This window comes from Lemur catta, chromosome 5, assembly GCF_020740605.2.
Source record: "Lemur catta isolate mLemCat1 chromosome 5, mLemCat1.pri, whole genome shotgun sequence".
Lineage (NCBI taxonomy): Eukaryota > Metazoa > Chordata > Mammalia > Primates > Lemuridae > Lemur > Lemur catta.
The window spans coordinates 84,525,877-84,551,465 of record NC_059132.1 but is presented as its reverse complement, the minus strand read 5'-3'; the positions used below and the strand labels follow the sequence as shown (position 1 = coordinate 84,551,465).

Genomic DNA, 25,589 nt, shown 5'->3' with positions numbered 1-25,589 from the left:
TATTTTTTGGTACCTTCTTGCTTTCATATAGCTAAATACACATTTAAAAATCTCTTTACTGGATCATGTGTTAATTCTGAAAATCAGAAGCAACGTTAATGTATCTCTTTCTGTGAAACCAGATGTGTACACTTACACTGGTTTATTTCACCTCTGACCAGGCACTTCCAAAGGAGAAGACAGCAATAGAAAAAGAAGGCTTTACTTTCTATATTTTCTGTCTCCCAGTGGACAGGCTACATGTAAATGGTCAACTCAGCCTCTAGGCAGGTTTAAGTAGAAGGTTAATGTTCCTTTATTCAGAGGCTGATGGGCCACACGGGAGCATTAGCTTAACAACTGAGATGCCCCAAGAGGTCATGGCCAGACCTGCTTCTCTGCTCTGTACATTTTCTTCATCAAAAAGGAAGACTGTGAATGCTAATAAAGCTTCTTTTTTTCTTGGAATTAAAACTAAATGTTATAACTAGAACCCAATAGAGCCTGATGGAAGGATGCCTGTGGCTCTGACGACAACTCACCTCTTGTATCCTCTCTACACACTTCATAGGGAAAATGGAAGAGATAAATCCATGCCTGTTAAGGGCAGAAAAGGCCAGCATACAGAGGACGGGGGGCATCCTAAAATAGAAAAGTGGCCTCATACAGACGGGGCTTTAGGGAAATAACCATCTGTCTGGCTTGTAGCCTTTCTCAATAGCACAGTTCTCATCTTACCACTACCGCTAAGAGAATCAGCGACTTCCCTGAAGACGTGGGTAAGACTTTTCCAGCCTGGAGTATAGTTCTTTATTCGCTTCTCAAATTCTTAATATTTGCTCAGATTTCTCAAAAATGTCACATATATATCCTTCCTCCTTATACTCCAGAAAATTAGATTCCATTAATCAACTGATAAGCCAATTTAGGTTATGTTTCCAGTCCAATAAATTACTGGATTACATTATATGGTTTCACAGTTACCATTCTATACCAGTGATTACATCTAGATTAAATCAATTTACATCATACATTAAAAGATATACGAAACACTTAAAAAGCCTAATAGCCCTTTTCTCTAATTACTTTGCTAGCATAATATGCTTTCCTACTTTTAGTCTCCTCTGCCTTTCTGCTCTTCATTCTTCCTCCCCCTTAGGAATTTTAAGAAGACAGCAATTTTATGAAGCCTAGGATGTAAACGCCTATAAGTCAGATCCACTGAGTAGATTCAGAAAACAATATTTTCTAGGCCTGAGTGCACCACGTTCCATGATAATTCATTTGTGTGTAGTAAAATGGCAGAATGTACTGTGTTCCTGCCTCATACTAATATCCACACCATGAGAATTGCATAAGTGGTTGGGAATACTCTATTCACTATTATTAATAAATACCTGCTTAAGGCTACTTCTTAGAAGAACGTGGCTCTATATCATCCTGAGCTGATTTATGGCCATTGGCATTAATATATATCTTCCACGTTTATTCTATAATCTCTGTAAAATCCTCAAGTCTTTAATTCATTGAGTGTAGTTTCTCATCTTGCCCTCCCTGTTCATTTTAGCTTATTTTCAATTGAGCAAGCCTGCTTTCTGTAATTTTTCTCATTTGAGGCTATTCCTTTCTGTTCTTTTCCCTGCCCTCCCAAATTTCCTCTCTAAACTACGTTTCTCTCATCACTCTGAAAGATGAGCTTATTGCAGTCACCACTCATAAATTTACAAGACCTGTGACCACAGGGTCAAGAACTCATGGCTCTTAACAAACCACAGCTTCTCCCCTCAGTTAACTATTTTTAAAGTCTTTATAGGAATAAAACAAAAATGTGTTATTTTCTCCTTAACTGTTGTGTGGGAGATTTTAATTAACACACACTTCCCTAAAGAGTGTGTGAACCATGTGTCGCTGCCAACATAAGCAATATTTGTTGGAAAAATAAGAAGAAATGTATAAAAGTTGGTGTGAAAAAAGTGATTAGAAAATTTGGAATGTTTTCCTTTTTCTTTTTTTGTTTATTTTCTTTTGTCTTTTTTTTTTTTTTTTTTTTTGAGACAGAGTCTCGCTCTGTTGCCCGGGCTAGAGTGAGTGCCGTGGCGTCAGCCTAGCTCACAGCAACCTCAGACTCCTGGGCTTAAGCGATCCTACTGCCTCAGCCTCCCGAGTAGCTGGGACTACAGGCATGAGCCACCATGCCCGGCTAATTTTTTTTTTTTTTTTGTATATATATTTTTAGTTGGCCAGATAATTTCTTTCTATTTTTAGTAGAGACGGGGTCTCACTCTTGCTCAGGCTGGTCTCGAACTCCTGACCTCGAGCGATCCACCCGCCTCGGCCTCCCAGAGTGCTAGGATTACAGGCGTGAGCCACCGCGCCCGGCCTTTTCTTTTGTCTTTTAAGGGAGAGTTCAAAAAATTAATGTCCCAAATTCAAAGTCAGGGCCTACCTTTCTAAGAAGGACAATATTCACATAACTTGAAACCATAGGATAAATTTTAGGTTTCTATAGGATCAAGAGAAAAAAGGAGTTCAATGTTTCAGGTTGAAAGATAAAAAATCAACCTAAGGAATCAACACACATACTAAATGAATGAATGAATAAAATGAATCAGGCCGAGCATCGTGGCTCATGCCTGTAATCCAAACACTTTGGGAGGCTGAAGCAGGAGGATCACTTGAGACCGAGGAATTTGAGATCATCCTGAGCAACATAGTGAGACTCTGTCTCTGCAAAAAATAGAAAAATTAGCCCAGCATGGCAGCTCACACCTGTAGTCCTAGCTATTTCGGAGGCTGAGGCAGGAGTTTGAGGTTGCAGTGAGTTTATGATAAGGCCACTGCCCTCATGCCCAGGCAACCCTGTCTCCAAAATAAAACCAAAAAAAAAAAAAAAGAAACCAAAGACATAAAACAAAATCATAAAATAAAATGAATGAATGAACACACAAACCAACAAATAAAGAAAGCTATCAAATAAAGCTATCCTAATGCAAGAATCCCTTAGGCATATTTGAAATAACGCTAGATAATTTTGCTCCTATACTGCAACCATAAAATGCTAATATCATCCATATTTTAAGGTTGTTCTCATTTAGATAATACACGAAACAGGCAAAGAAGGTGGGGGTGGCAGGAAGCATAATTTACTAAACCCTTACTATGTGCCAGGCCGCCACACTCATGTTAGACCCTTTGCTGGTGTTAGCTCATGTCCAGAACAATAATATATCTATTGCTGCCTCATGGTTCCATTAATTCCATATTCATATTTTTTACTAATCAGTCAGTCAATATTTGTAGATTACAGTGTATGGCTCAAAGATAAAAATTATTTTTTTATTTGACCAATAGCTCAGGATTTAGCAGTCTGAATTAATTTTCTTTTCAATAACATCATTCTGCTCAGTCTGCATAGTCAATGGTGATTTAGCTTTGTAATGAGAATTTTAAGACTCTCAACACTCTGCAATAGAATCCAAATAAAACTCCAAGAAAGGATGAGTCTAATACCATAGGGAGGAAACAGATGACAGAATTATTGAGGAATATAGGTAATAATTTGCGAGAGGGAATTTAAGAGATTTTGTTATAGAAATATTGCTTTAGAATTCTTGCTACATTGAGATTTGAGCACCACTGCTCCTAAATTTCATTACAACTGATTCACTTATAAATTAAACTGATTTCCTTGGTATAAAAGGCTAGGTTCAGATTGTTGGGAAATAAGCCCTGAAATAAAATTTGTTACTTTTTCCCATAGAGCACAATATTAAAATATGCCACCATATCTCATGTGTGTCTCTGTATTAAATAGAACCATGTTGGCCTTTTGAAAGGAAAAAAAATTGGCTGAGAAGATGAAATTTACTTCTTTAGTTGGGAACATTATTGATACTAAAATAAACTTCACACCCAGTACCAGTTCTCAATTTAAGCATCATTGAAGAGTCGGGAGGGAAAGAAAAACGATGCAACCTCTGCCTGGAACAATGGTGCTCTCGGGAAATGCTCCTGGATGGTCTGCGCTAGGAGCAGTGAAGACACCAGCTGTACAGCAGACAGCTCATTTGCATATAAAAAGAACAAATTTTGTTCAAATCACTGTTGTCAGTACCAGAAGACTCCCATTCTTGCGCTTATCCCCCACTCCCTCAGCTTCTCTTGTGTCAATCCTTAGAAAATCCTATTTCCATGAATATTACCTACGTGGCTGAGACTCCATTCTCAAGCAATTGAATTAAAAACAAGTCTGTGCCCGTGTTTCTTCTTTTGATTTGGATATCCCACGCTTCATGCCATAAACCCCATGCTGGCCTAGCACCGCCTAACATTGCATTCACACTTGGCTCTTTCTCTGCACACTCCAAATCCACGTTCCACTTTGGAAACAACCAGTGCCTGTAGCTTTCTGCTGCTCTTTTCAGTGAGAACATATGTGCTGCTTAAGAAAGGATGAAAATGTTATTTCAAGAAGGGGAACAGGTCCCCCTGAATACTGAAAGAAATATTGTGAGTCAGTGAATGGAGATCTGTAGTGTTAGGACTAGGATCAAAGAAGTAAGAGGAAGAAGAAACACAGGGAACAACCTTCATTAAGCCTTTTTTACCCTACTTCCCCAGGAGCCGAGATGGCAGCATGTTTCTGGAACAACTACCTTGACATGGGAATCAATAGGATTTCCATCCAAGGCATGCGTATGGCCCAGTAGTGGATCCAGCACTGCATGTGGGTTATTGGGGAAGAAATGCTTCCCTGATCTACCTCTGCACCAGAAGTTAAGGCCGGTGTGGCTGGTGGGGACAGAAGGTTACAGGAAGGGTGGCAGGAAAATCAGGGCTTCAGGCACCACAGGTGGATGGCTGAGGGGGTGTACTCAAGGTTATTAGACCCCAAGTGAGGACACAAAATGATGTGTAGCAAGTATTTTGGAGTCTGAGGAAGAAATAAAAGAAATAGGGGCCTGGAATGTTGCCTTGAGGGGTTGACAGTCTCCTGAGGGAATCTGAGGTCCATTTGTTTGGGCAGGAAGTCACAAGCAGTCTGGGAAGCAGCTGTTCAATCCGGATGATTTCACATACAACATACTGACTCATGGTCTGGGTTTCACCAAATCCCAAACATGCTCTCCCAAACCAAAATGTTTTAGAAGAATTGTGTTGTACATATTGCACTTAAGAGCTTCTATTTTAGGGGGTGGTGTCTCAATGAAGGTAAACAAAATTTATTTCAGTAATATTATGTTCTTCCCATAGATGTATTGGGCTTACTAGTTATATGTGAAGCTAATATAATAGTTTTTAGGAAATTGCTGTTGCTCTAATGCCAAATATTTTATGAGTAGAATTAAAATATTAAATCAAAGACATACAAAAAGATAGGTTAGGAAATAAGGGAAAAGGGAAGAATGGGAAAAATAAATGGCTCTAGAGGGATAATTAGCTTCTCATTTTATTGTTTCCATCAAGATCATCCTTTGGGAGGAGGATAAGTTTTGAAGAAATTGAAGAAGATAATGCCCCATTTCACCTCAGTCTTCAATCACATGTGTGATTCTATATAGACAAAAGAAAGTTTCAATATTCATGTTGAATAATGGGGATTTGAGAGTGTTAACTCTTTTGTCATAAGACAGCTGACTCACAGGAAATAAAACAAGGTTTGTGCAGATAAGATGAAGCTAGAAATGACTAATGATTTGGTGTATAAGAAACAGCAGAAGGAAGAGTCTGTAGGGGAGGAAGCAAAATAGGCTAGCTTGAGGGCAAAAGGGTCTAATTACTCTTTAGAGCAAAATCTAGCATTTTGTAAACTAAAAATAAAATCCTAAACCTCCCTGCCAACTGAACAAACTCTCTCTAGGCCCAAAGGATGCCAGGAAAACCTACCCATCCATGAAGGGAAGGGAAGTCTGACATGCTTGGTTATACCCACTCCCTTTTGGAGTTTAAGTACTACAATTGACCAGCATTAATGTTAAAACAGAGATTATAAGACTGACAAAATAGACTTTTTGTGACAACAAGACACTAAATTGTGAACAGGACATAAGGCCATGCAAAGCAAAGGTTAAATCACACCTTCAGGATATCAATTTGCTTAACACATCACTTGAGTCTGTATATTGTGGCTTGTCTCTAATTAACAGATTCCCTTAACTTAAAACATTCCAAGTCTTTAGACAAAGCTTAAACCAATTACAAATCAAAGAATCTCTGAACCCACCTATAACCTGTAAGTCCCTGCACTTGGTCAAGCCAATGTATACCTTCCATGTATTGATTTATGATTCTACCTGTAATTCCCATCTCCATGAATGTATAAAACCAAACTGTAACCCAGCTGCCTCCGGTGCATTTTCTCAGGATGTTTTGAGACTATGTCCCTCGGGACGTTGGGCACACATATCAGTCTCAGAATAAACCTCTTTAAATTATTTTACAGAGTCTGGGTTTTTTCTCTGTTAACAATGCCAACAGTTTATGGAAACAACTTAGATCAAACAACTTAAAAGTGAGAAAGAGTGGTTCTAAGAGAATCAGAGTTTGAAGGAAACATAGAGTATACTTTTCAGAATATTTGAGATCTCCAAGGACAGTCATTCAAACCAAAGCTTATCCTGCTAGCTGAATGTAGAATGCTTTAGAGCCCTAGGCCTACAGGAAGTTTCAAAACAAAAGACAAGTAGTTTACACTACTCAAATTAAATTAAAAAGAACCGCCTTCTCAGCTCTTCCAGGACAGGTGGTAGCCTAGGTAAGGAAAGAATATGAGGCACCTTTTGTTTAAGGTCTTCTTGGCGGTCCTTACATGCTCTGCATTCTAAATAGCCACAAATTGAGGGTCCTAGATTGCAGTCCTGACTGTGTGACTTAGGATTTGTCACAGAGTCTCAGTATCCACATCTGGAAATGGGGACGATAATTATATTTATTCTCACTGGATGCCTGTGAGGATCCAATTATTAAATAAAATGTGTGCGAAAAAAAGTATTAAATTCCTAATGCATTAATAATGTACTTCTCACTTTCATGTACATTAGCTCAAACAACTCTGAAATAGGAATTATTATCTACAATTTACAGATAAGAAATCAGAGTTTCAGAGAAGGCAATGGATTAATCCAAGATAATAATTAGAAGAATACCAATAAGCTATCACTTTTACATGTAGTACCACTTTTAGTGCTTTAGGTATGCTGTCTCGTGTAGTCTGCAAAATGCCCCAGGAAAGATGAGTATTTCAGAGTCACACAGGTAGTCACTGGCAGGGTCAGGATTCACAGGCTCTCTCCAGCTGGCAGCCCAGCCCAGGCTCTCCAACGCCACCTTGGCACTGCCTTCCCTTTGGATTACATGTTGCAAGCTAAAATTTATGCTCAAGTCTCCTAATGTCAGTCCATTTCTATTATTCCAGTTGCCCATTATTATTCTTGTTATTATTTGTATATATCTGTTTATAAGAGCATCTCTACAAGAAGATTGCTTGCTTCTTGATGTTGTCACAGTACAGGAATCTCAAAGTTACTTTGTGAAGAATTTTGGGCACCAAATTCTACACAGGTGAGCAATCATCAGATATATGGTCTAGTTACGGAACACAACTTGTTGAGCTCAGCTGTAACTGATTCTTTTTATCAGTTCTCTCTACAAGAACCCCAAGGCCAGTATGACTCTATTCCTTCAAAATATAACTTGCAAACTGAAAGGACAGCCTTACTAGTAAGTCATCTAACAGAAAAACATCACTGCAGACAATGGTGTGCTGGCCCCAGTGTTTGCTTCTTGCTTTACCACCTGGGACTTAACTTGCTTTTTATGAGTTTATTTTGCAGAATTGGAAAATTACTGAACAAACAGAAAAGGGCATGTAGCCCCCCTCCTCAGCACCTGCCAGGCTGCATTCCAAGAGGTCAGGTAAGACCAGCCCAACAGAAAACAACTGCTCTGGAAAAGGACCACCTTCCATCATCATTTCACATCAACAAATGCTCTGGAAAACAACCACCTTTTCTTATCATTTGACAACAACTACGGCTCTGCTTTCTAAACCCCAATAAAAAGCCCAAGCCACTCATCCTCAGGGCCAGTATTCTTTCTTCCTTTCATGCTGTTTACCCTTTTCTCCCTTGGAAAGTAAAATAAACTTCTTGCTTTAAAACCTATCTTAATCTTCGAGTCAAGAACTTTTTTTGTCAGTCTGCAGTACAAGTACCCTAACACAAACAATGAAATATTTAATGGTTAAATAATTACATTCATTTGGAATTTTAAAATGTATTACTTTTTACAGATAATTATGTTGGCAATAATTATAAAACATTTCAAGGGCATCGATTTATTTTATGAAGAAATGCATGAGGATAAACCAATGGAATTCATGCATGCATTCAGTCCATGCATATTTATTGAATGTCTAAATGTGCCAGCACCATTCTAGGTGACAGTATCACAAGAATGAACAAGAAAGCAAGTTCCCTATTTTTATAGTGCTTATAGTCTAATGTGACAAAACGTTAAAAAAGAAAATTAGTGAGAGTTCTAAACAGGATTATAAAATTGAGAGTGTTGCAGGATGGTGGATCAGGAAAAGCTCCTCTGGTGAGGAGACATTTGAGCTGTGACCTAAAACATACCAAGGAACCAGCTGAGGGAGGACAATAGTTGCAAGAACTCCAATGTTTGGACCCTTTAACAAGCAGGAAGATCAACGCTGTTGATGGAGAGGGAGCTAGTAAAGTAGCACAAGGTAAGGTGAGAATCGTCTGCTCCTTAAGACTTTTAAGATACATTGATTTTATTCTAAGTGAAAGGGAAGCCATTGGAGGATTTTAACTAGGGGAGTATGGAAATCACATGTATGTTTTTAAAGGATGGGCTATTCTGCCAGGAAGACAGGGGCAAGAACAGATGGAGACCCACTAGGACTCTCCTGCAGGACCCAGATGAGAGCTCACAGTGCCTTGGACTCTAAGGATGGTGGTGTGGTGTGGAGAAGTGGCCAAATTCAGAACACATTTTCAACAAAGAACTTAAAGGACTTGATGATGGAGTGGATGTGAGGTTAAAGAAGAATGAAGAATGAAGAATGAAGGAGTTGTAGTTCAGGGATTTGAGTAATTGAGGGAATGGTGGTATACTTTATGAAGATGGACATCAAAGGGAAATAAAAAAATTGGTGGGGACAAGAGTGAGAATCAAAAAATCAGGTTTTAGACACTGAAGGAAAGAAGAAACGTTTTACCCCAAAATATATTTCCTTGACATATTTTTAGATGGCTGCCATGAGTCTCACAGATAGAAGTAACACTGCAAACCTGTCTTTTGTGGGGAGAAATTTACATTTGTAGAGAATCTGCATGAATGTAGCCAGCTCTATAAGCGTAATCTTTCCTGATCTAGGAAAGATTAACTGAGAGTCTGACACCTTTAAAGGCCTGAAAAGCAACATTTACCATCTATTATCTCTAAGGGCTGCTACCTGTAAATAAATTTTCATTTGCATAAAAGACCACACCTTTGCTAGCTACTTAATACTTAAGCCTGCCCCCACCCCGGGTCCCTCAAAACTTGTTTTTCTGCTTTTAAGCCCCTATTCTTTAAAAACTTCTGTACCTCATTGAAGAGTTGAATCTTCATTCTCAAGGCTCCAGTGCATACATGTTAAAATAAATTTGTGCAGCATTTATCTTATTAATCTGGTTTATTGTGAGTTGATTTTTCAGCAAACCTTTCTAGGGTGAAGGGGAAGTTTTCCATTTGCTCCCGAAACAATTTTAATTGAAAATACCTCCTAGAAAAGCAAGAGGAGACATCCAGTAGCCAGTTGAATATGAACAGAGAAAATTCCATGGAAAAGTGAGAGGAAGAGGTACAAGTTTGGGAAACAAAGATTGATAAATATTATTTAAAACCATACGCCTTGAAATTATTTAAGAGAGAAAGGGTGTTTAAGTTTTGCTCTGGGATAAAACTGACATTTTGAATTTGAACAATTTTTGATCTGGGAATACCCTGTATGAACAAACTGACTTCTGCCACCCTCATCACTGTGAATAACAGCCTAGAACAATCTTTGTCATTGGTATGCAGAGGTGATAGAGGAGGAAGGGACAGAGCACTTGAAAAGCTTTGGGCTTTCATCTAGCAGTAATGTCACCACAGGCAAGTCACTTAACCTCTCTGAGACTCGGTTTCTTCCATTGTAAAATGGAGACAATACTGCTTTTGCCAGCTGCAAAAGGTCAAAGCTCAAATAAGAAGCATTTTGGAAAAGACTCTTCTGTACAATGGAAACGTAAGGGGATTTTTCTTTAATCTTGTGTTCACTCTGTTAGATCTCTTTGCTTCCCCATGGCATGGATCCCAGGGGGCCTAGGATAAATTTGGATACTGTATGCTTGACAAGATGACTGACTGACAAATTTTAACCACACAGCAGCATCTCTGGACCTCGCTCCCTCACAACCCTTGGTGACTTTCAGTTTTACACAAAGAAATGCATCTAATAAACAAAGCCCCAAGGTAGTCTGGATTCCTCAATTACCTGTGAGTAGCAACAGGTACTGCGAAGGTAGACCTGTTCCAGTGACCAGAGCTCTCAGTAATTAAGACAATGGAGGGAAGAAAGTAATTCGGTAAACCACACAGAAGGAGAAATAAACCATATAGGGTATGTTGATCACAGATGAAAGACACAAATAAAAAAACGTAGCAAGGAAACATTTAGAAAAAAAACAAACTCTAATAACTAGCATGCTTAATCCATGTGGAACAATCAATTCAAGCCTGTGGAGTTAACTTTGGTCAACGACATCCCTTAATTAAAAGCTCTTACACTATATTACTTAGAAAGAAACGTGACAAGAAGAATAGATATATTTTATGGCAACACAATTCAGTTAAATGACATAGTCGTGGCAAGTGGAAGTGGGAGAGAAGTTTGATCTCTCATCTACTTCTCATTTATTAATTGATGTCTCATATTTCAACATCTGCAGAGTGCACCAAGCTAGAATTTAGACCGGTGTCAATAAGAACAGGCTACAATCCAACTGTAGAGCACACTAAATCTTGGGTTGCCAGAAACCACTACCCACCCAATAGACCTGTAAAGAAACTCTAATTGGCTCATTTTCTCTTCTTTCAATTAAATCTCTATTTCAGCAGTACAAAACATTATACAGGCCTTAAATAACCTTTTATTGCTCTTCCTTTTCCCATTCCTGTACTTTTAAAAATTGACCACAAAGAACATGACCCTTGGTGTTGAAATCTAGATTCCTCCACATTCTAGCTTTATGCCCCTGTGCAATTGACTCAACTTGCCTGTGAAACATAAATAGTAAGAAGCACCTGTTCAGCCTGTTGTATGAGCAGAGAGAAAATGTGAAAAGTGTGCAGCCTAACACATGGAACTTAGAAGGTGTTCAACAAGTGATAGCAATTATTAATATTACCTTTTCCGGCTTCAAAAGACCAAAGCTCAAATAAGAAGCATTTGGGAAAAGAGTCTTCTGTACAATGGAAATGTAAGGGGATTTTTACTTAATCTTGCATTCACTCTGTTAGATCTCTTAATATTATGATGTCATAATATTAGATCTCATAATATTATGCACAAAAGTACAGTGCCAAGACCGCCTGGTCGAAGAAGTATTGATGGAATGTGATAAAGTGATTTACTCAAGGAAATAAGTCATAATAATATAGGTTAATCAATCATTTAGTATATGTCAGTTACCAGTTTAAGTGCATTACATATATTAATTCATTTAATCCTTACAAGAACCTTATAGGGTAAATCGTGATACCCTTCCCATTTTACAGACCAGGAAACAGAGATTCAGAGACATTGTACAATTTCTCTGAGGTCACATAGCTAGACAGTAGCAAAGACAGGATTCAAACACTAGCAAGTAGGTATCACACTCCCAACTCTTAGTAGCGAGCTATATTGTCTCCACACTCAGGCTCAACTTTAGCCTAGAATGCAAATCCATTTATATTAATTGCCTTTATTTTGTTGTTGTGCTGTTAGTAAATGGTCATTCTGAAAGAAAACCCTCAAAAGTACTGCTATTTATCTGCTTTTGTCAAAATTGAAATAGCTCAGAGAAAGATTCATTGGGAAAACTCTTGTCTATGCAAACTCTACACAGGTAGACAATTGTTAGGGGCACAGCCTACCTACAGAGTCCCTCTGTCTAGCTCCACATAGCCTGAGCCTTCTCTAAGTTTCATCTAGCATAGCCTTGGAGTCAGTCAGACTCAATTCTTCATGATACTAAATATAATTTGTTAGCAATCAAAGAATGTTTAAAGACGTGTTCATTTAGAATTTTAAAACAAGTTCCTAACATATATGCAACAATTGTAAAATATTGCAAGAAGATTTCTAGAGCTTTAATTTATTTTAGAGTGGGATTATAAGTAGTAAAGAGGGAAATGTTAACGAACATTAAATGCATCACCTTGGAAAATGAGCTCTAAGATTTCATGTATTTTTCTATTTCCTTGTCCTGAATTGTTTCTTGTGTTTCTTCTTAACCAACTGAAATCCTGCTCATTCTTCAAGTCCTGGTCCAAATACTTCTTCCTCTGAGATGCTGTTTCTGATGCCACATTATATTTAATCTATACTTGCTCAGTGCTTCCCTAGTTCTTGGCTTAATGCCTTCCTTTTGCCCTTAATAGAATCTGCCTGGAATTCTAATAGGTGTTTATCCTCTCTACCTCCTGGAAATTCCTGGGCAGTAGGAATCAATCAGAAAGGGGGTGCAGCATGATGCTCAAAAGCAGGAGCTTTAGAATCAGGCAAAACTGAACTTGGATTCTATCACTCAACTTCTTTAGAAAATTGACCTTTGGGAATCTAAGATTCTTCACCTCTCCACTGAGGATAATATGGGAGAGCATGCTCTAGACTCAGACTCTTGGGTTCAAATGTTGGGCTCATTACTTTACCTATTCTGTCTAAGTTTCCTTACCTGTAGAACAAAGATGATAATAGAGCAATTACTCATAATAAATTCATAAGAATTCAAGTAATCTATGCAAATTATTTAGACCAGCATATGGCAAACAACTATGCACTCAATGTTAGTCATTTTTAACATTATTATCCTATAGAGTTGTAGTGAAGAATACATGACATCTGTTTATAGAGTTAAACTAAGCATATAGTAAATATTAGAAAAATGGTAGTTGTTCCTGGGATCTCACATTCTTCAGACAATAATGCCTTGTCTTTAGAAGGTGCCCAGAAAATGGTTGTTCAGTGGAAGGCAATGTTTTATAAGGGATGTATTTTACTGTTAGAATAAAGAAAATGGTAATCATTTATAATGAGGCAACAAAATAAAGCAAGCACAGGCCTTGTCCAATTCTTAGCAGTTGCTAATCTTGTTGCTTTGAAGATCATCCTGTGTCTTACATGAAGTCATATTTTTATCAATATAGTAAGTGCAAAAATATACCTGTGTGTTTGGTATTCCCTCAGCTGGCTCAGCATACCATGTAGAAGGTAAAAATACTAAGAAAGATGTACTGAAATTCTCTATCCTCCCCCTGGAGTTTTTAAAAAGTCAGAGCTTTATAATCATTTATAGAACACAGACCAGCAAAAGAGTAGAAGTGGGAATACAGAAGAGAATTGGTAAGTTGGGCCTCCTAAGATTTGTTTTTTCTTTTAGCAAAATGTGTAAAACAATGTCTGATTTGTAGCAATTCATAAAGTATGAATGAACTTGACCTATAGGTTAAGGAAGGACCTTGCCAGCTATAAATGCTGTGTCTGTAAAGAAATGAGACTTTCTTGTGCAGCTTGCCAATTTGGGCAAATTTCTATCCACTTTTAAATAGTGACACAGAAAACCCATCACATGATTTCATAATCTTTTTTCTAACCGAGCCGTATAGTGGCTTGATCTATGAATTCCGGAATCAGTACACATCATTTAATACATGCTCCAACACAAGAACAAAGTATTTAGAATCAGCACACTCCTGGACAAAGCCTTAACAACCAAAGAGGACAGTCACTTCTAATTTACATCTGCTGTAATATGTGAAGTAACCTCCCTAAGGACATCTTCTCATTGTACCAGGACATAATGTGATAAAACTGAATTTTAATCATTGAATTCTAGGATGGTACACACTATTTATGTGGTACAGGTATATAGGGAGTTACATATCTACCAGACATTTTGTTTTAATCCTCCACTTCCATAGATAAAACAGAGCTTCTACAAGTGTTGCACTTCATTTTGTCTGTTTAGTCACCTTATGTATGGGAGGACTAATATGGCTTACAGAGTGAATGTGTAGTTAATTTCCTGTAAAGCACAAGGAATCAGTAATTTTTCTATACATACTACTATTCCCAAAGGACCAGGAAGTAGATGAATCAAGAATCCTATTTGAGAAGACAACTATTTTCATTTTCCTTCTAGAAAGATAAGATGGCTGGCCTTTATAAACATAGCTTGTGTATTAATAGATAAGTATTTATTGTGTGTCTGTGTGTGTTCTGAATTTGGAGTCTGCTTACATTGCTCTCCTGCTCTAGATTGTGATTCTCCTTTTTATCTACATATTCCAATTCTGTTTTCTTCCCTTAAAAATGCTTTTAGTCAGTCTTCTCTAGTAAGCCTCACTGACTACTCCTCATACAATTTTTATCCTTTATGAAATCCATAATATTCTGAGAGACCCTAAGAAATAGCTTAGCCTTTAACTGTCTTTTAATGATTTCAGGAGTCATAGTTATACTTTCTAATTCTACCATGAACGAACTTAAGGAAAGAGCAGAATTTTACTTCTTCAGATATGCTGCTTTTCTTGTTCATCATATTCAGGTCATTTATTAAAAACAACACCGATTATGAAATCTATATGGGTACATTCCAGAAACTTTGGAAGACAGAGGAAAGCATTACAAAGGAAATGAAAATTTTACCAATCTGTGAGAAATGCAATTAAAGACACTCCTATCTTCCAATCTTGTTCTTTTGCACAAACACATAGTTAAATGAGGGCCATGTTGTGCACCTAGTTTGTTATCCTGCTTTAAAATCTTTTATATTCTCTGGCATGATGAAACACCCTTTTGACAAATGATTGTTAATGACAGCCTAGTATTGCATCTTAAGAATGTATGTTTCACTCTAGAAATTAAATAGCTTGTGCTTATCCACTTTGAGCTGGGGATGAAGTACAATGGCTTATACGTTCCTTCATCCCTCCTGAATTTGATGTATTAGGAGAAAAGCTAAGAAATGAGATGATGAAACAGGAATAAAGACGGTTAATTATGTTGGAAAACATATGATATACGATCATATTCTAGAGATAACTCTGATGTATTTGTACATTGCCTACTATTGGTTTTATTTGTGATAATTTTTGCTATATTAGCATAAAATTATAGCAGTTAACATAGATTTATATCCATTTTAGAGAAAACTGAAAAATAAAGGCTCTGTTAAATAATTTGAATCTCAGATTACTCCTGTTTTATGTACTAATAAAACCCACAGGGGAGGACTCAGTATATTTTAAATTCAAAAGGAAAAAAGTCTCTGGAAGAAAATTATTCCAGTAATACACTGATTCTTAAAAGATAAAACATCTTCACAAAAAGAAAAAGATCTAAAAATCAGTTGGCTTCCAATCCCAAGTCTCTTTCTTCCTTTCTCAATACAGGTTCAGCAGCCTCAATCACCAGACCTGATCCTGTTAGCCAGAGAGCTGGGGCCCAGGTGAGGCTGAAAGCGATGGGGGAACACGGGAGGCAGGAGTAAGGTCTCGCTGGCTCAGCTTCTAGTCTATCCTGCAGCTGTTCTGCTCCGACCTTGGCATTCCAGCAGCCCAGCTAATAGTCCTTCACTGGCCTGCCATTTCCCCTGTGGCTCTTTTTACCTCAAGACTAGACCAACCTGTAACCTGGTCTCATGCCTGGTCAAACCAGCAACCTAATTCGCTACCCTTGAACACCAGTATTCCCAGGACTCTTATCTGCTGTTTAAATATCTACTATAGCTTGCCTCTTCCTCCTTAGAAAGTCACCTGGGGCTTAGGTTCACTCTAAACAATTTCCAAATCAGTATCTACACACCCTGCGTAAGCACCTGGAGGCCTTCCTTGAAATCTGTATCTAAAACAGTCCTTCTTCCCCTTTTACCCCCCCAAGCTAACTACCTCTCCCTCAAGCATGCTCAATGTTTTTCTGTCTACATAGAACTTAACAGTATCTGGAATTATTTTATTTATAGGTTTTCTATGCCTCTGCCAATATACATTGTCTGAATAAATTGCTCGTGCTTGTTAAAGATTTCACTCTAGCTTCTGTGTCCCCATTCCTAACATAATCAACCTCAAGGCTTGTTGACATGTACAAAATGTGTCTTTTGTTGTACTCTGTGTCTGATCATTTGGCTTCCTTTGAGCATCAGCCATCAATGTATAAATTAATTTCAAGAACATGACTTCTCGGTGTCAAATAAAGAACCTAAGGATTGCATGCAAACACACACATGCCATTGTCTCCTATGTATTTAATAGCTATTTGTACCTATTGTTTTGGATTTATGATATATGTGCTATACATACAAAAATATGAAAACATAGTCTTATAAACATACTATTGACTCTAGAGATAACAAATGAAGGCATGTGGTGATCAACATTATAAACATAATCGGGAATAAAGTCAAAATAGTTTATAGAAATTTATTAGATATCTTTGTCAAGATTAGCCTTTATTCATTATCCATAACAGTTTCCATAAAGAAATGTACCCAGATCTTAAGAAATGATCTCTCTTCTTAAATGCCAGCTTGGTTGAAATGAAAACAATTTTATTGTTTCATAAACAAAATCGGTGTTCTCTTAGGTTTTTAATTATTTCTTTCTTTGTGAAAGTAAAAAGGATATTAATGCACTCAAAGAAACAAAAATTGTGGAAGCAGAATTGCAGTTATAAAAGTGACTTATTTAATTTAAATGCAGTCAACCATTAGAAATATAGTTAACAATGGACATAAGATACTCATTTTTTCAGTACATGCTTATCTTGTGTTATCAAGACATTTTTAGCCAATTAGCTTGCTCAATTGACTAAGCATCTCCTACCTCATTTACTTAAATAAAGATGTAGCAGAGGACCTCAGCAAGATGTAATGATTTTATAGCAGCACACAGACAAGACAAGCAAATCCTCAATGAAAAAAGCAAAGCAACGTGACACCTAGCAAAATGATTACTGTGGCTGTTTTCCCAGTTTAAAATTCAAGCCCATTGAAATTACCAAACTATTTTAATACTTTGGTAAACAGTAGAAAGTCAAAACACCAAAAATTTAATTGGGAAATTAGGTGGAAAAAGCCCCCTGCCTTGTCATATTTTTTTTTTGCTAGAATTTGTTCTAGTTTTACTTCTGATTAATAAATATGCACATTCTTAAGCAATGATAAAAGTATTTAAGAATCTATTATTCTTTCATTATTTGTTATGAAGTAAATCGAAATTACTCATACAATACGTGAGGTTGAAGCACTTGTGGGATTAAAAAAACCCAAAGAAAAAAATGCCAAAAATATACACCTGCAAGGGTGTAGCTGTAATGTCCTTGAAAGAGTAGTTTAAAAAAAAAACTCTTCAAGAAATAGTACAGTTGAGGATCCTAAAGTGCTAAGAAGGATAACGGTTTAGGGAATGTGTCTTCTACGATCAACAATACAATTCCCTGAAGACTCTAAATAACTCTCTTTAGTAAACTTTTGTTCACTCCTCAGGCATTTCTTACCAATTGATAAGATGAAATTATCTGTTAAGAATTCTAGTGTGTTTTTGGAATAAAAATAGAAGAAATAAAATTGAGGCTTTCTTAAACTGGAGGAACATTATTACGAATAAATTCTCAAAGCGGCTAATCTCTTACATCTATGAATAAAAACCAGAAATATGAGTGATAACAACAGCATCGCTACTGAGCTCGATGAGGCTTTCAAAACAAAGAGCCTAGTTAGGTCTTTGAACAAGACAGATTTTAATTTTTTTATTTCATGGTATACGTATACCACATTTTGTTAATCCACTCATGAACTGATTGGCACTTGGGTTGATTCCAAATCTTTGCAATTGTGAATTGTGGTATAATAAACATTCAAGTGCAGGTGTCTTTTTGATAAAATGACTTTTTTTCCTTTGGGTAGATACTCAGGAATGAGATCTACTCTTAGCTTTTCGAGGAATCTCCACACTGTTTTCCATAGAGATTGTATTAACTTGCAGTCCCACCAACAGTACATAAGCGTTCCTTTCTCTCTGCATCCACGCCAGCATCTGCTCTTTTTGGACTTTTTGATAAAAGCCATTCTAACTGGGGTAAGGTGACAGCTCACTGTGGTTTTAATTTGCATTTCCCTGATAATTAGTGATATTGAGCATTTTTTCATGTATTTATTGGCCATTTTCTATCTTCTTTGGACAATCTTCTGTTCCTATCTTTTGCCCACTTTTTAAAGGGGTTGTTTTTTTCTTGCTGGTTTGCTTGAGTTCTTTGCAGATTCTGGTTATTAGCCCTTTATCAGATCTATATTAGATTATTAAGTATGAAATGTCTGATTTCCTTAAGTACTAAGTTTGATAGTTGCTATCTCTGACATTTCACTTTGACACTTCTTGTTTTGTTTTTATTGTGAAGGTATACCCTCATTCTTTCAAACGCACAGTTTGGCTTGTGATTATCTTTCAAACTTTTAAGAGCAATTTTTGTGAAAACATGGTTAAGTCAAAATTCGTGTTATTTTTTAATATGAGTTCTGTCGTGGAAGCAATGTAGCGCAGGCAGCTGGAAATATCAATGAAGTGTTTGGGAAGGATGTGGCTAATGAACACACAGTACACTGATGGTTTGAGAAGTTCCATTCTGGTGATTTTAATCTTGAAAATGAGTCATGTGGGCGACCTGAGACCAAGGTGGATAATAATGAGCTGAAAGCTGTCGTGGAAGCAAATCCATCTCAACCTATGCATGAATTAGCAGCAAGGTTTGACGTTACTATTCCAACAATGTTCGACAGTTGGAAACAAATGGGCAAGGTATATAAGCTGGATAGATGGGTACCGCATGAATTAAATGAGCATCAGAAGAGAAATCTTCTCGAAGCTTGCCTTTCTTTGCTGTCACAACATAAAGGAAAACTATTTCTACATTGTATTGTTACGTGTGATGAAAAATGGATTCTTTTTGACAATCGCAAATGTTCAGCACAATGGCTGGATAAAGATGAAGTGTTGAAACACAGTCCCAAAACCTAATATTCATCCAAAAAAGCTAATGTCTGTTTGGTGGTCCAGTGCTGGTATTATCCACTACAGCTTCAGGAAACTTGGTCAGTCGATTACACTGGATGTCTGCTGCATCCAGTTGGATGAAATGATGAGGATGCTTGTGATTAAGCAGCTGAGATGGGTTGACAGAGACAGACCAATCCTCTTGCAAAACAATGCTTAACCATACGTCACACAAACAACACTGCTCAAACTACAGAAGCTGGACTTGGAAATTCTCTGTCATCCACTGTATTCACCAGGCCTTGCCCCAACTGACTACAACTTCTTCCAGGCCACCAAGGAGGGGCTGAAATGCCCCACCAAGCCAGGAAGTCTGCTTCTGGGGATGGGACCATCAGAGATTCACAATCTGGCTGTCAGGTGTGTGTTTCATTCTCCTCCCCGCCCCCCTTCTCGGCAGTGTTCTATCTAGTGTCTGCCAGTTTACAGGAGCCCACACCAGCCAAACTCCCCATCCAGCATCCCACCCCAGGCCTAGAGTATGGCCTTCCAGTGGCGGAAGGGTGCTCCACAATGTGTTGCAGCTCAGATCCACATTGCACTGTCCTCTCAGTTCTGCCCACGTGGGCTCCCTTGCCTTCCTAGATTAGTTCACAAATCTCCCCTCTGTGCCCCCAAGCAACATGATCAAGTCCTGGGGGTACAGGATCTGGCCTGTGAGCCTGTCCCTGAGTCCCCAGAGATCAACCCCTGACCATGCCAGGGAGAAGTGTGCTGTTCCCAAGTTGCCTACGGGGTGCTCAAGCAGGTTTGATGTCCCTCCACTTCAGGGTGTGCACTGCCCTGATGGAGCAGCTGGGAAAGCAGCACTGGGGTTGGCCAGTGAGCAGGCAGATCACAGTCCAAGCATCCCTGCGCTCACTACATGTTGCTGAGAGGAAAGGTTTGAGCCCCACTCTCTGTGGAAGCCTCGATGTGGGTGTGTGCATCAACAGAAGGGAAGCAGCCTCTCCCGAGAGGCCTGGCTCAATCCTCTCTTGTCAGCTGTGGGTGGGGGAGGGGCAGGGAAGAAAAAGAGTCTGAATGGAGGACAGCTAGCACTCTGGTGGTCTCAGGCAGATGACTTTAATTGAAATAGAAGATGGGTATTTGGCCTATCTCTTGAAAGCTGGCCACCATGTTTACCTAATAATCTCTACTCCAATTGCTTCTGTCTCCATTGGATTCCTCTTTCTCCCGCATACAAACAAGAAAGTTTTATTTATGCTTTGAAATATACCAATGCACTCTAGAAGATATTCACTTTTACACTTCAAAAGGTAAAAAATGAGTTTCTTCTCCTAAAAATGAAAGATGGATAGATGAAGTCTCAAGTATCAAAGTTATAGTCAGTGAGTCAAAAGGTGCCTAGGCTTCCCCTTCACCCCTCAGCTCTCTTTCTGAAAACAAGTGCTTTCTGTTAATATGTCTGATACCATCTGAAAACTCTCTAGAAATAGAAAGAATAGCTTTATTGGTGTTACCACAAAAGTTTCTTGAGTTATCACATTTATGCCTATTTCTCAATATCTGGGAAAATTAAAAAATCTAGAATATTTAATTTATAGAATATTTTAGCTACATTTATAATAAAAATAAAATGCCCAAAATATAAATTACACACAATTATTCTCACAATAAGTTATACTTCAAAATGAAATATTTTGAGCAAAGGATATAAATTTGAAGCATATTTAATAAAAATGTATATTCCTAAGAAAATTGGAAATTCCAACCACTAAAACGCGATATAATGTATGTATATATTTCAATTTGCCCCTAAAACTTTAGAAAATATGTATATTAATATGTAAAGATTGACACTAAAATATACCTGATCTTTGTATATAAAATTGAATATATGCATATGTTAGTTGATAAAACCTAGTTAATAATAAAATGTAAAGATATATCTGCCCCTTCAAAATATTTCAGAACTATGAGAGAAAAAAAAGATCTCTTTATATAGTTCAAATGAACCATATTTTTATCCTCTTTAAATTTCTTTTTGCAAACTAATTTCCTAATAGTATTTTTGCAGTCATACTTGATTCAAATACAAAGCAGTTTCCACTCACTAAGTAGTGGACCAGTCTCAGAGTGGACATTTTGAAAGCATCCTTGGACAAAGTTACAAATTTCTACATGTGACAGATTGTTAGAGTTGCTTAAGCCAGTCAAAGCTTGGATTTCAACTTAAATTCTCAAATGGCAAGGATCTGTCCACAAAATCAACATGGAAGAGTCAGAGGATATTTCTGAGTAAGACAAAAAGGAGAGAGAATCCTGTAAATGCCATGAAGGAACACAGTGGGAAACAACCTGAGTCCAGAATCCACCCCCAGGAGTAGAAAATTAGACAAACAGATTTTCAGAAAATTTGGTTAGCAACAAAATGCAGCCACCATGTTAGAATGACTTTTTTTATGCTGGGAATAAAATCTGTGGTCAGCAGACCTGGTTGAAAGACAAAACTCTATCATCATCGAACCCTAAATCCTTAGGCAGCGACTGATCTATGCAGCAACTCTGATTTTTCAATTTATAAACTGGGGAAAATAACACCTACCTTATAGAACAATTTTTTTAATAGAACATTGCTCACAAAAGTTTGTAAAACATGTAACAATATAAAAAATGTATCTACAACTTGCAAACTATTGAACAAATTCTTATACTGATTGATCCGAATAAGATGGAATTTCTTACCAAGGATGAATTCCAACTGTGGTTCATTTGGAGTCTTCTGAATACCTAGAAATAAGAGGTACACACTCAGGTTTAAAAAAATTTAAATCATTATCAAGAATATGACAATATATATTACTATGCTTCACTCTGACAAGAATGAATAAATACATTATTTGGTAGAATGGATAAACTTGGTTAATCAGGCTTATAAGGACTAAGTTCTCAGGGCAGGGCATCTGCTATATAAATTTATATAGCATTGTGCTATATAAATATAGCAGAACTAGATGTAACAAGATTTGATTGGTCTTTTTAGCTTCTTGGCCATAAAGAAGCCAAGAAAAAATGTTTTTGTAACCCATGACAAATATAAAACATACATTTCAACTACGGTTGTTTCTTTTGGATGCATGTAGACAGAGGTGGGACCTTTTGAAAGAACCACCTCACCAAAATACTCCCTTTAAATGGATTTTTCTTTCAAGCCACTCTGACCTGCTGCAAATAGTAAATTATTAACCACAGTGATATCACTGGCTAGGTTATGGTGCTAGTTTCTCTGACAATTTATTGATAGCTCAAACCAACAGTTACATTGTTTCCATTCCTTTTGTTACTAATGTTTAAAAATTATGACAACATGAGTAAATTATTTAAGATGAAGTGAAAGGTAAAATGAGTCTGAGAACAAAGGTATGGAAATGGAAACATTTAGTGGTTAGAAGGTAGAATGATCAGGTTGTAGTAAGTGATAATGTGGTAGATGGGTGCACTGGGTGCATGAATGGAATGTCACCTTGTTACAACTCAGGGGTGGCCAAAAGAAGTCAAAAGAAAATGAATGGAAAAGTTAGCCATTTGGCAATAAATTAAAGCATATTATAAAAATGCTATCCTTGCTTATTTTTGCTGGTATATTCATCAGATATTATTTAAATTTACTGTCATTTGGTCACTAATATATTTTTAGAACCACCTTGTTGAATAAAAATCATCTTTTTTTATTTACAGTGTTAGCATTTTTTTGCACAATTACTGTATATTTTTTCTCCTACTGACATTTAACAATGTTATGGTTAACAATTTCTGATTTTCCAAGAGAGGTTAGAGTGACAATCATTAGGTAGGTCTTTGTGAACTTCAGATGTCTGGATTTTTTAAAAAGGTTATTAACAATTAACTCTGCTGTAAGCTCTGACAACCAAAGTTCTCAAAAATGCATCCAACCAATGCCATTTTCTAAGGATTGTTTTTATAATGTAAATTAAATGAGAAGGTTAGGCGTATATTTGCCAGTATGAAATAATTGGACAATAGGAATTGTCTGAAAAGAAAAGACATAATTCATGCCAAACAATAAAACCCAAACCCGAGAATTTTAAGCATGAGAGAAAACATACAATTTTTCTAATGATTTTAATGGCTTGAGAAGCACAAAAACTAATTCTATGTTCAAATGCAAATCTTGGCAAAAACTCCATGCTCGCTCAATAAATGTGACTTAACGCTCTCTAGAATGGCAGTGGCAGTCTGAGCTTTTTGTGTAACTATTTTTTCCTAATGCTTTCAACTTAATACCTTTTGGCTTTACAGAGGAAAGTTCTATGGTCCAAAAAATAATCCCACATATGATTATATAAATGCCAAGTAGACAATGTTCTTTAAAAGTATCAGTGTCTAGGTGTACTTAAAAAGTATTTGTTAGTATCTTAGTATATATTCAAAAACTTTGATTCTAATCTTTGATATTTAACCATTTCATGCACTATCATCTGTCTCACCCAAGGTAAAAGATAAGAGGCATATCGTACACCAAAGTACATAGTACAAAGGAAATCTATTTAGGCAATCTCACACCATTTGTTAGAACCCATGTTTCTGTGAATCCACATGTATATGTGTGTTTAGTTGACACAATCTGCATCTTCAGAGAGTCAGAGGGAGGGTCACACACATACTTACTTGTGAACTGGGGGTCCCCAGTATCATTTGCCTGGGCTGTAGGGAGAAAGTGCTGGCCTTCCTCTGATGCCCCTTCCTCTTTGATTTCCATGATCAACGTTCACAGTTGTTTAACTTCCAAGTTTTCTTTTCCAAATGTCACTTCCAGTGATTTCTGGTTTAATGTAGACGTGGCTTCACACTAAAGACCTGATATCCCACTCTGAAATTCTGTGCTTAGGAAAGAACCATCAAGAGTAAAGATGTCAGTTACTTAGGATTTCAGTATAAAGCTAAGAATTAAAGGTAGGTAGAGACTACAACTACGTTTGAATAAAATTACTTCTTGCCTATTCCACACATACTTTCAGGACCAATTCATACAGTTAATGCACCATAAACTCTGGGTTAAATAGGTATTCTCCAAGCAATTATTATATGGTCATATGAAGGACTTCTAAATCCTGAAAGGTATATTCTTTCTCCTCTAGTTCACTCTATAAGATAGCAGATAGCTACCGGAGCTGCTAACTTAATATGCACCTAATTTAGCAGCAAGAGCATATAGCATCTTGTGAAGCCATTAGTACGTTTTGCCAAGTGAATATTACTATTCATTCCTTCCATTAAAATTGCCCTTTATGCTCAATTCTTCATCCATCCTTGTTAGAACATTATTCCTGACCACATAAAAATAATCTGGCATGACACTCTTCTTCCAAGATGAGCCAACAGGTTGTACCGAGGAATTTCCAACCTCATTATTATCCATGGAGTCTCTCGCTGCTCTGCCTGATAAAGGTTTAATTCTTTAATGATCGGGGTATATGGTGAAAAGAATGAATAATTATTCTAAAAAGCTAAATCTCAAGGGATGATGAAAGCAATAGCAAGTTGATGAAAATCAGCATGAGGAAAGAAAGTCTCTCCAAGAATTTAATACCCAGTTATATAGACAGCCTCAAATAGTTACAAATTCATTTTGATATTTATAATGATATACATGACCAAGAATGAATTTTTAAAAAATAAATGTTGTTTAAATCAAGTTACCAGTTGAATTAAAGTGTATAAAAATCTTTAAATGTCTGCCCAATGCTGTTTAATGAGAGAGCAGCAGTTGAATTGGGTTTGGAATACTGATACTGTCTCAAACTTCACAAATCAGCAGCTACATTCTCTGCTGTTCTTAGCAAAGTGGCTTCATTTATAATTCAGCTCTAGTTTTAAAAAATCATCTGGCAAAAATTAAATCCAGAAATCATCTTGAATCTTTAGAAAATGCTATAATAAAGTGGTGGGTAAATACACATTGGTTTCTAAGGATACAACCAAGAATACTTCTGGGGGTAAAGGGCGATTGCACCATCAGTTAGACCAAATCCATCAATTTGAAAATTATGTTTTGAATTAAGATAAGTTAATGCTTCTGAGTTTTTTTGATTATTAAATTTAGAAGTCTTTTTTGATAAGGTCATACATATTCATTACACCACATTCTCCCGAGGACAAACGCTAACAGTGAGATAACATTTGTAGCAGACTACAACGCATGTGTGACTTGAACATAAGGACTAGATAACTTGTTAATTTTATTTCTTGACCAAAGACTCAATCCACAATCCTGGTCAGTCATCTTA

At 37.0% G+C, this 25,589-nt stretch overlaps 1 protein-coding gene and 1 long non-coding RNA gene across 3 annotated transcripts in view; both read right to left on the bottom strand.

Annotated features, from left to right (window-relative positions):
• INPP4B (inositol polyphosphate-4-phosphatase type II B) overlaps nucleotides 1–24,143 on the bottom strand; it is a 325,665-nt gene extending 301,522 nt beyond the window's left edge. The window contains exons 1-2 of one of the 2 annotated variants that reach the window (XM_045552212.1): nucleotides 23,971–24,143; nucleotides 22,027–22,071 (exon numbers count right to left, since the gene is read on the bottom strand). In XM_045552212.1, the coding sequence (XP_045408168.1) occupies nucleotides 22,027–22,071; nucleotides 23,971–24,061 (136 nt within the window). In that variant the 5' untranslated portion in view covers nucleotides 24,062–24,143. The remainder of the gene's footprint in view (nucleotides 1–22,026; nucleotides 22,072–23,970) is intronic. The other variant, XM_045552213.1, reaches the window with a different exon arrangement.
• The window catches only part of LOC123638541, a 311,328-nt gene continuing 309,881 nt past the window's right edge, over nucleotides 24,143–25,589 (bottom strand). Inside the window, exon 4 of the long non-coding RNA XR_006735387.1 lies at nucleotides 24,143–24,180. This is a non-coding gene — a long non-coding RNA (uncharacterized LOC123638541). The remainder of the gene's footprint in view (nucleotides 24,181–25,589) is intronic.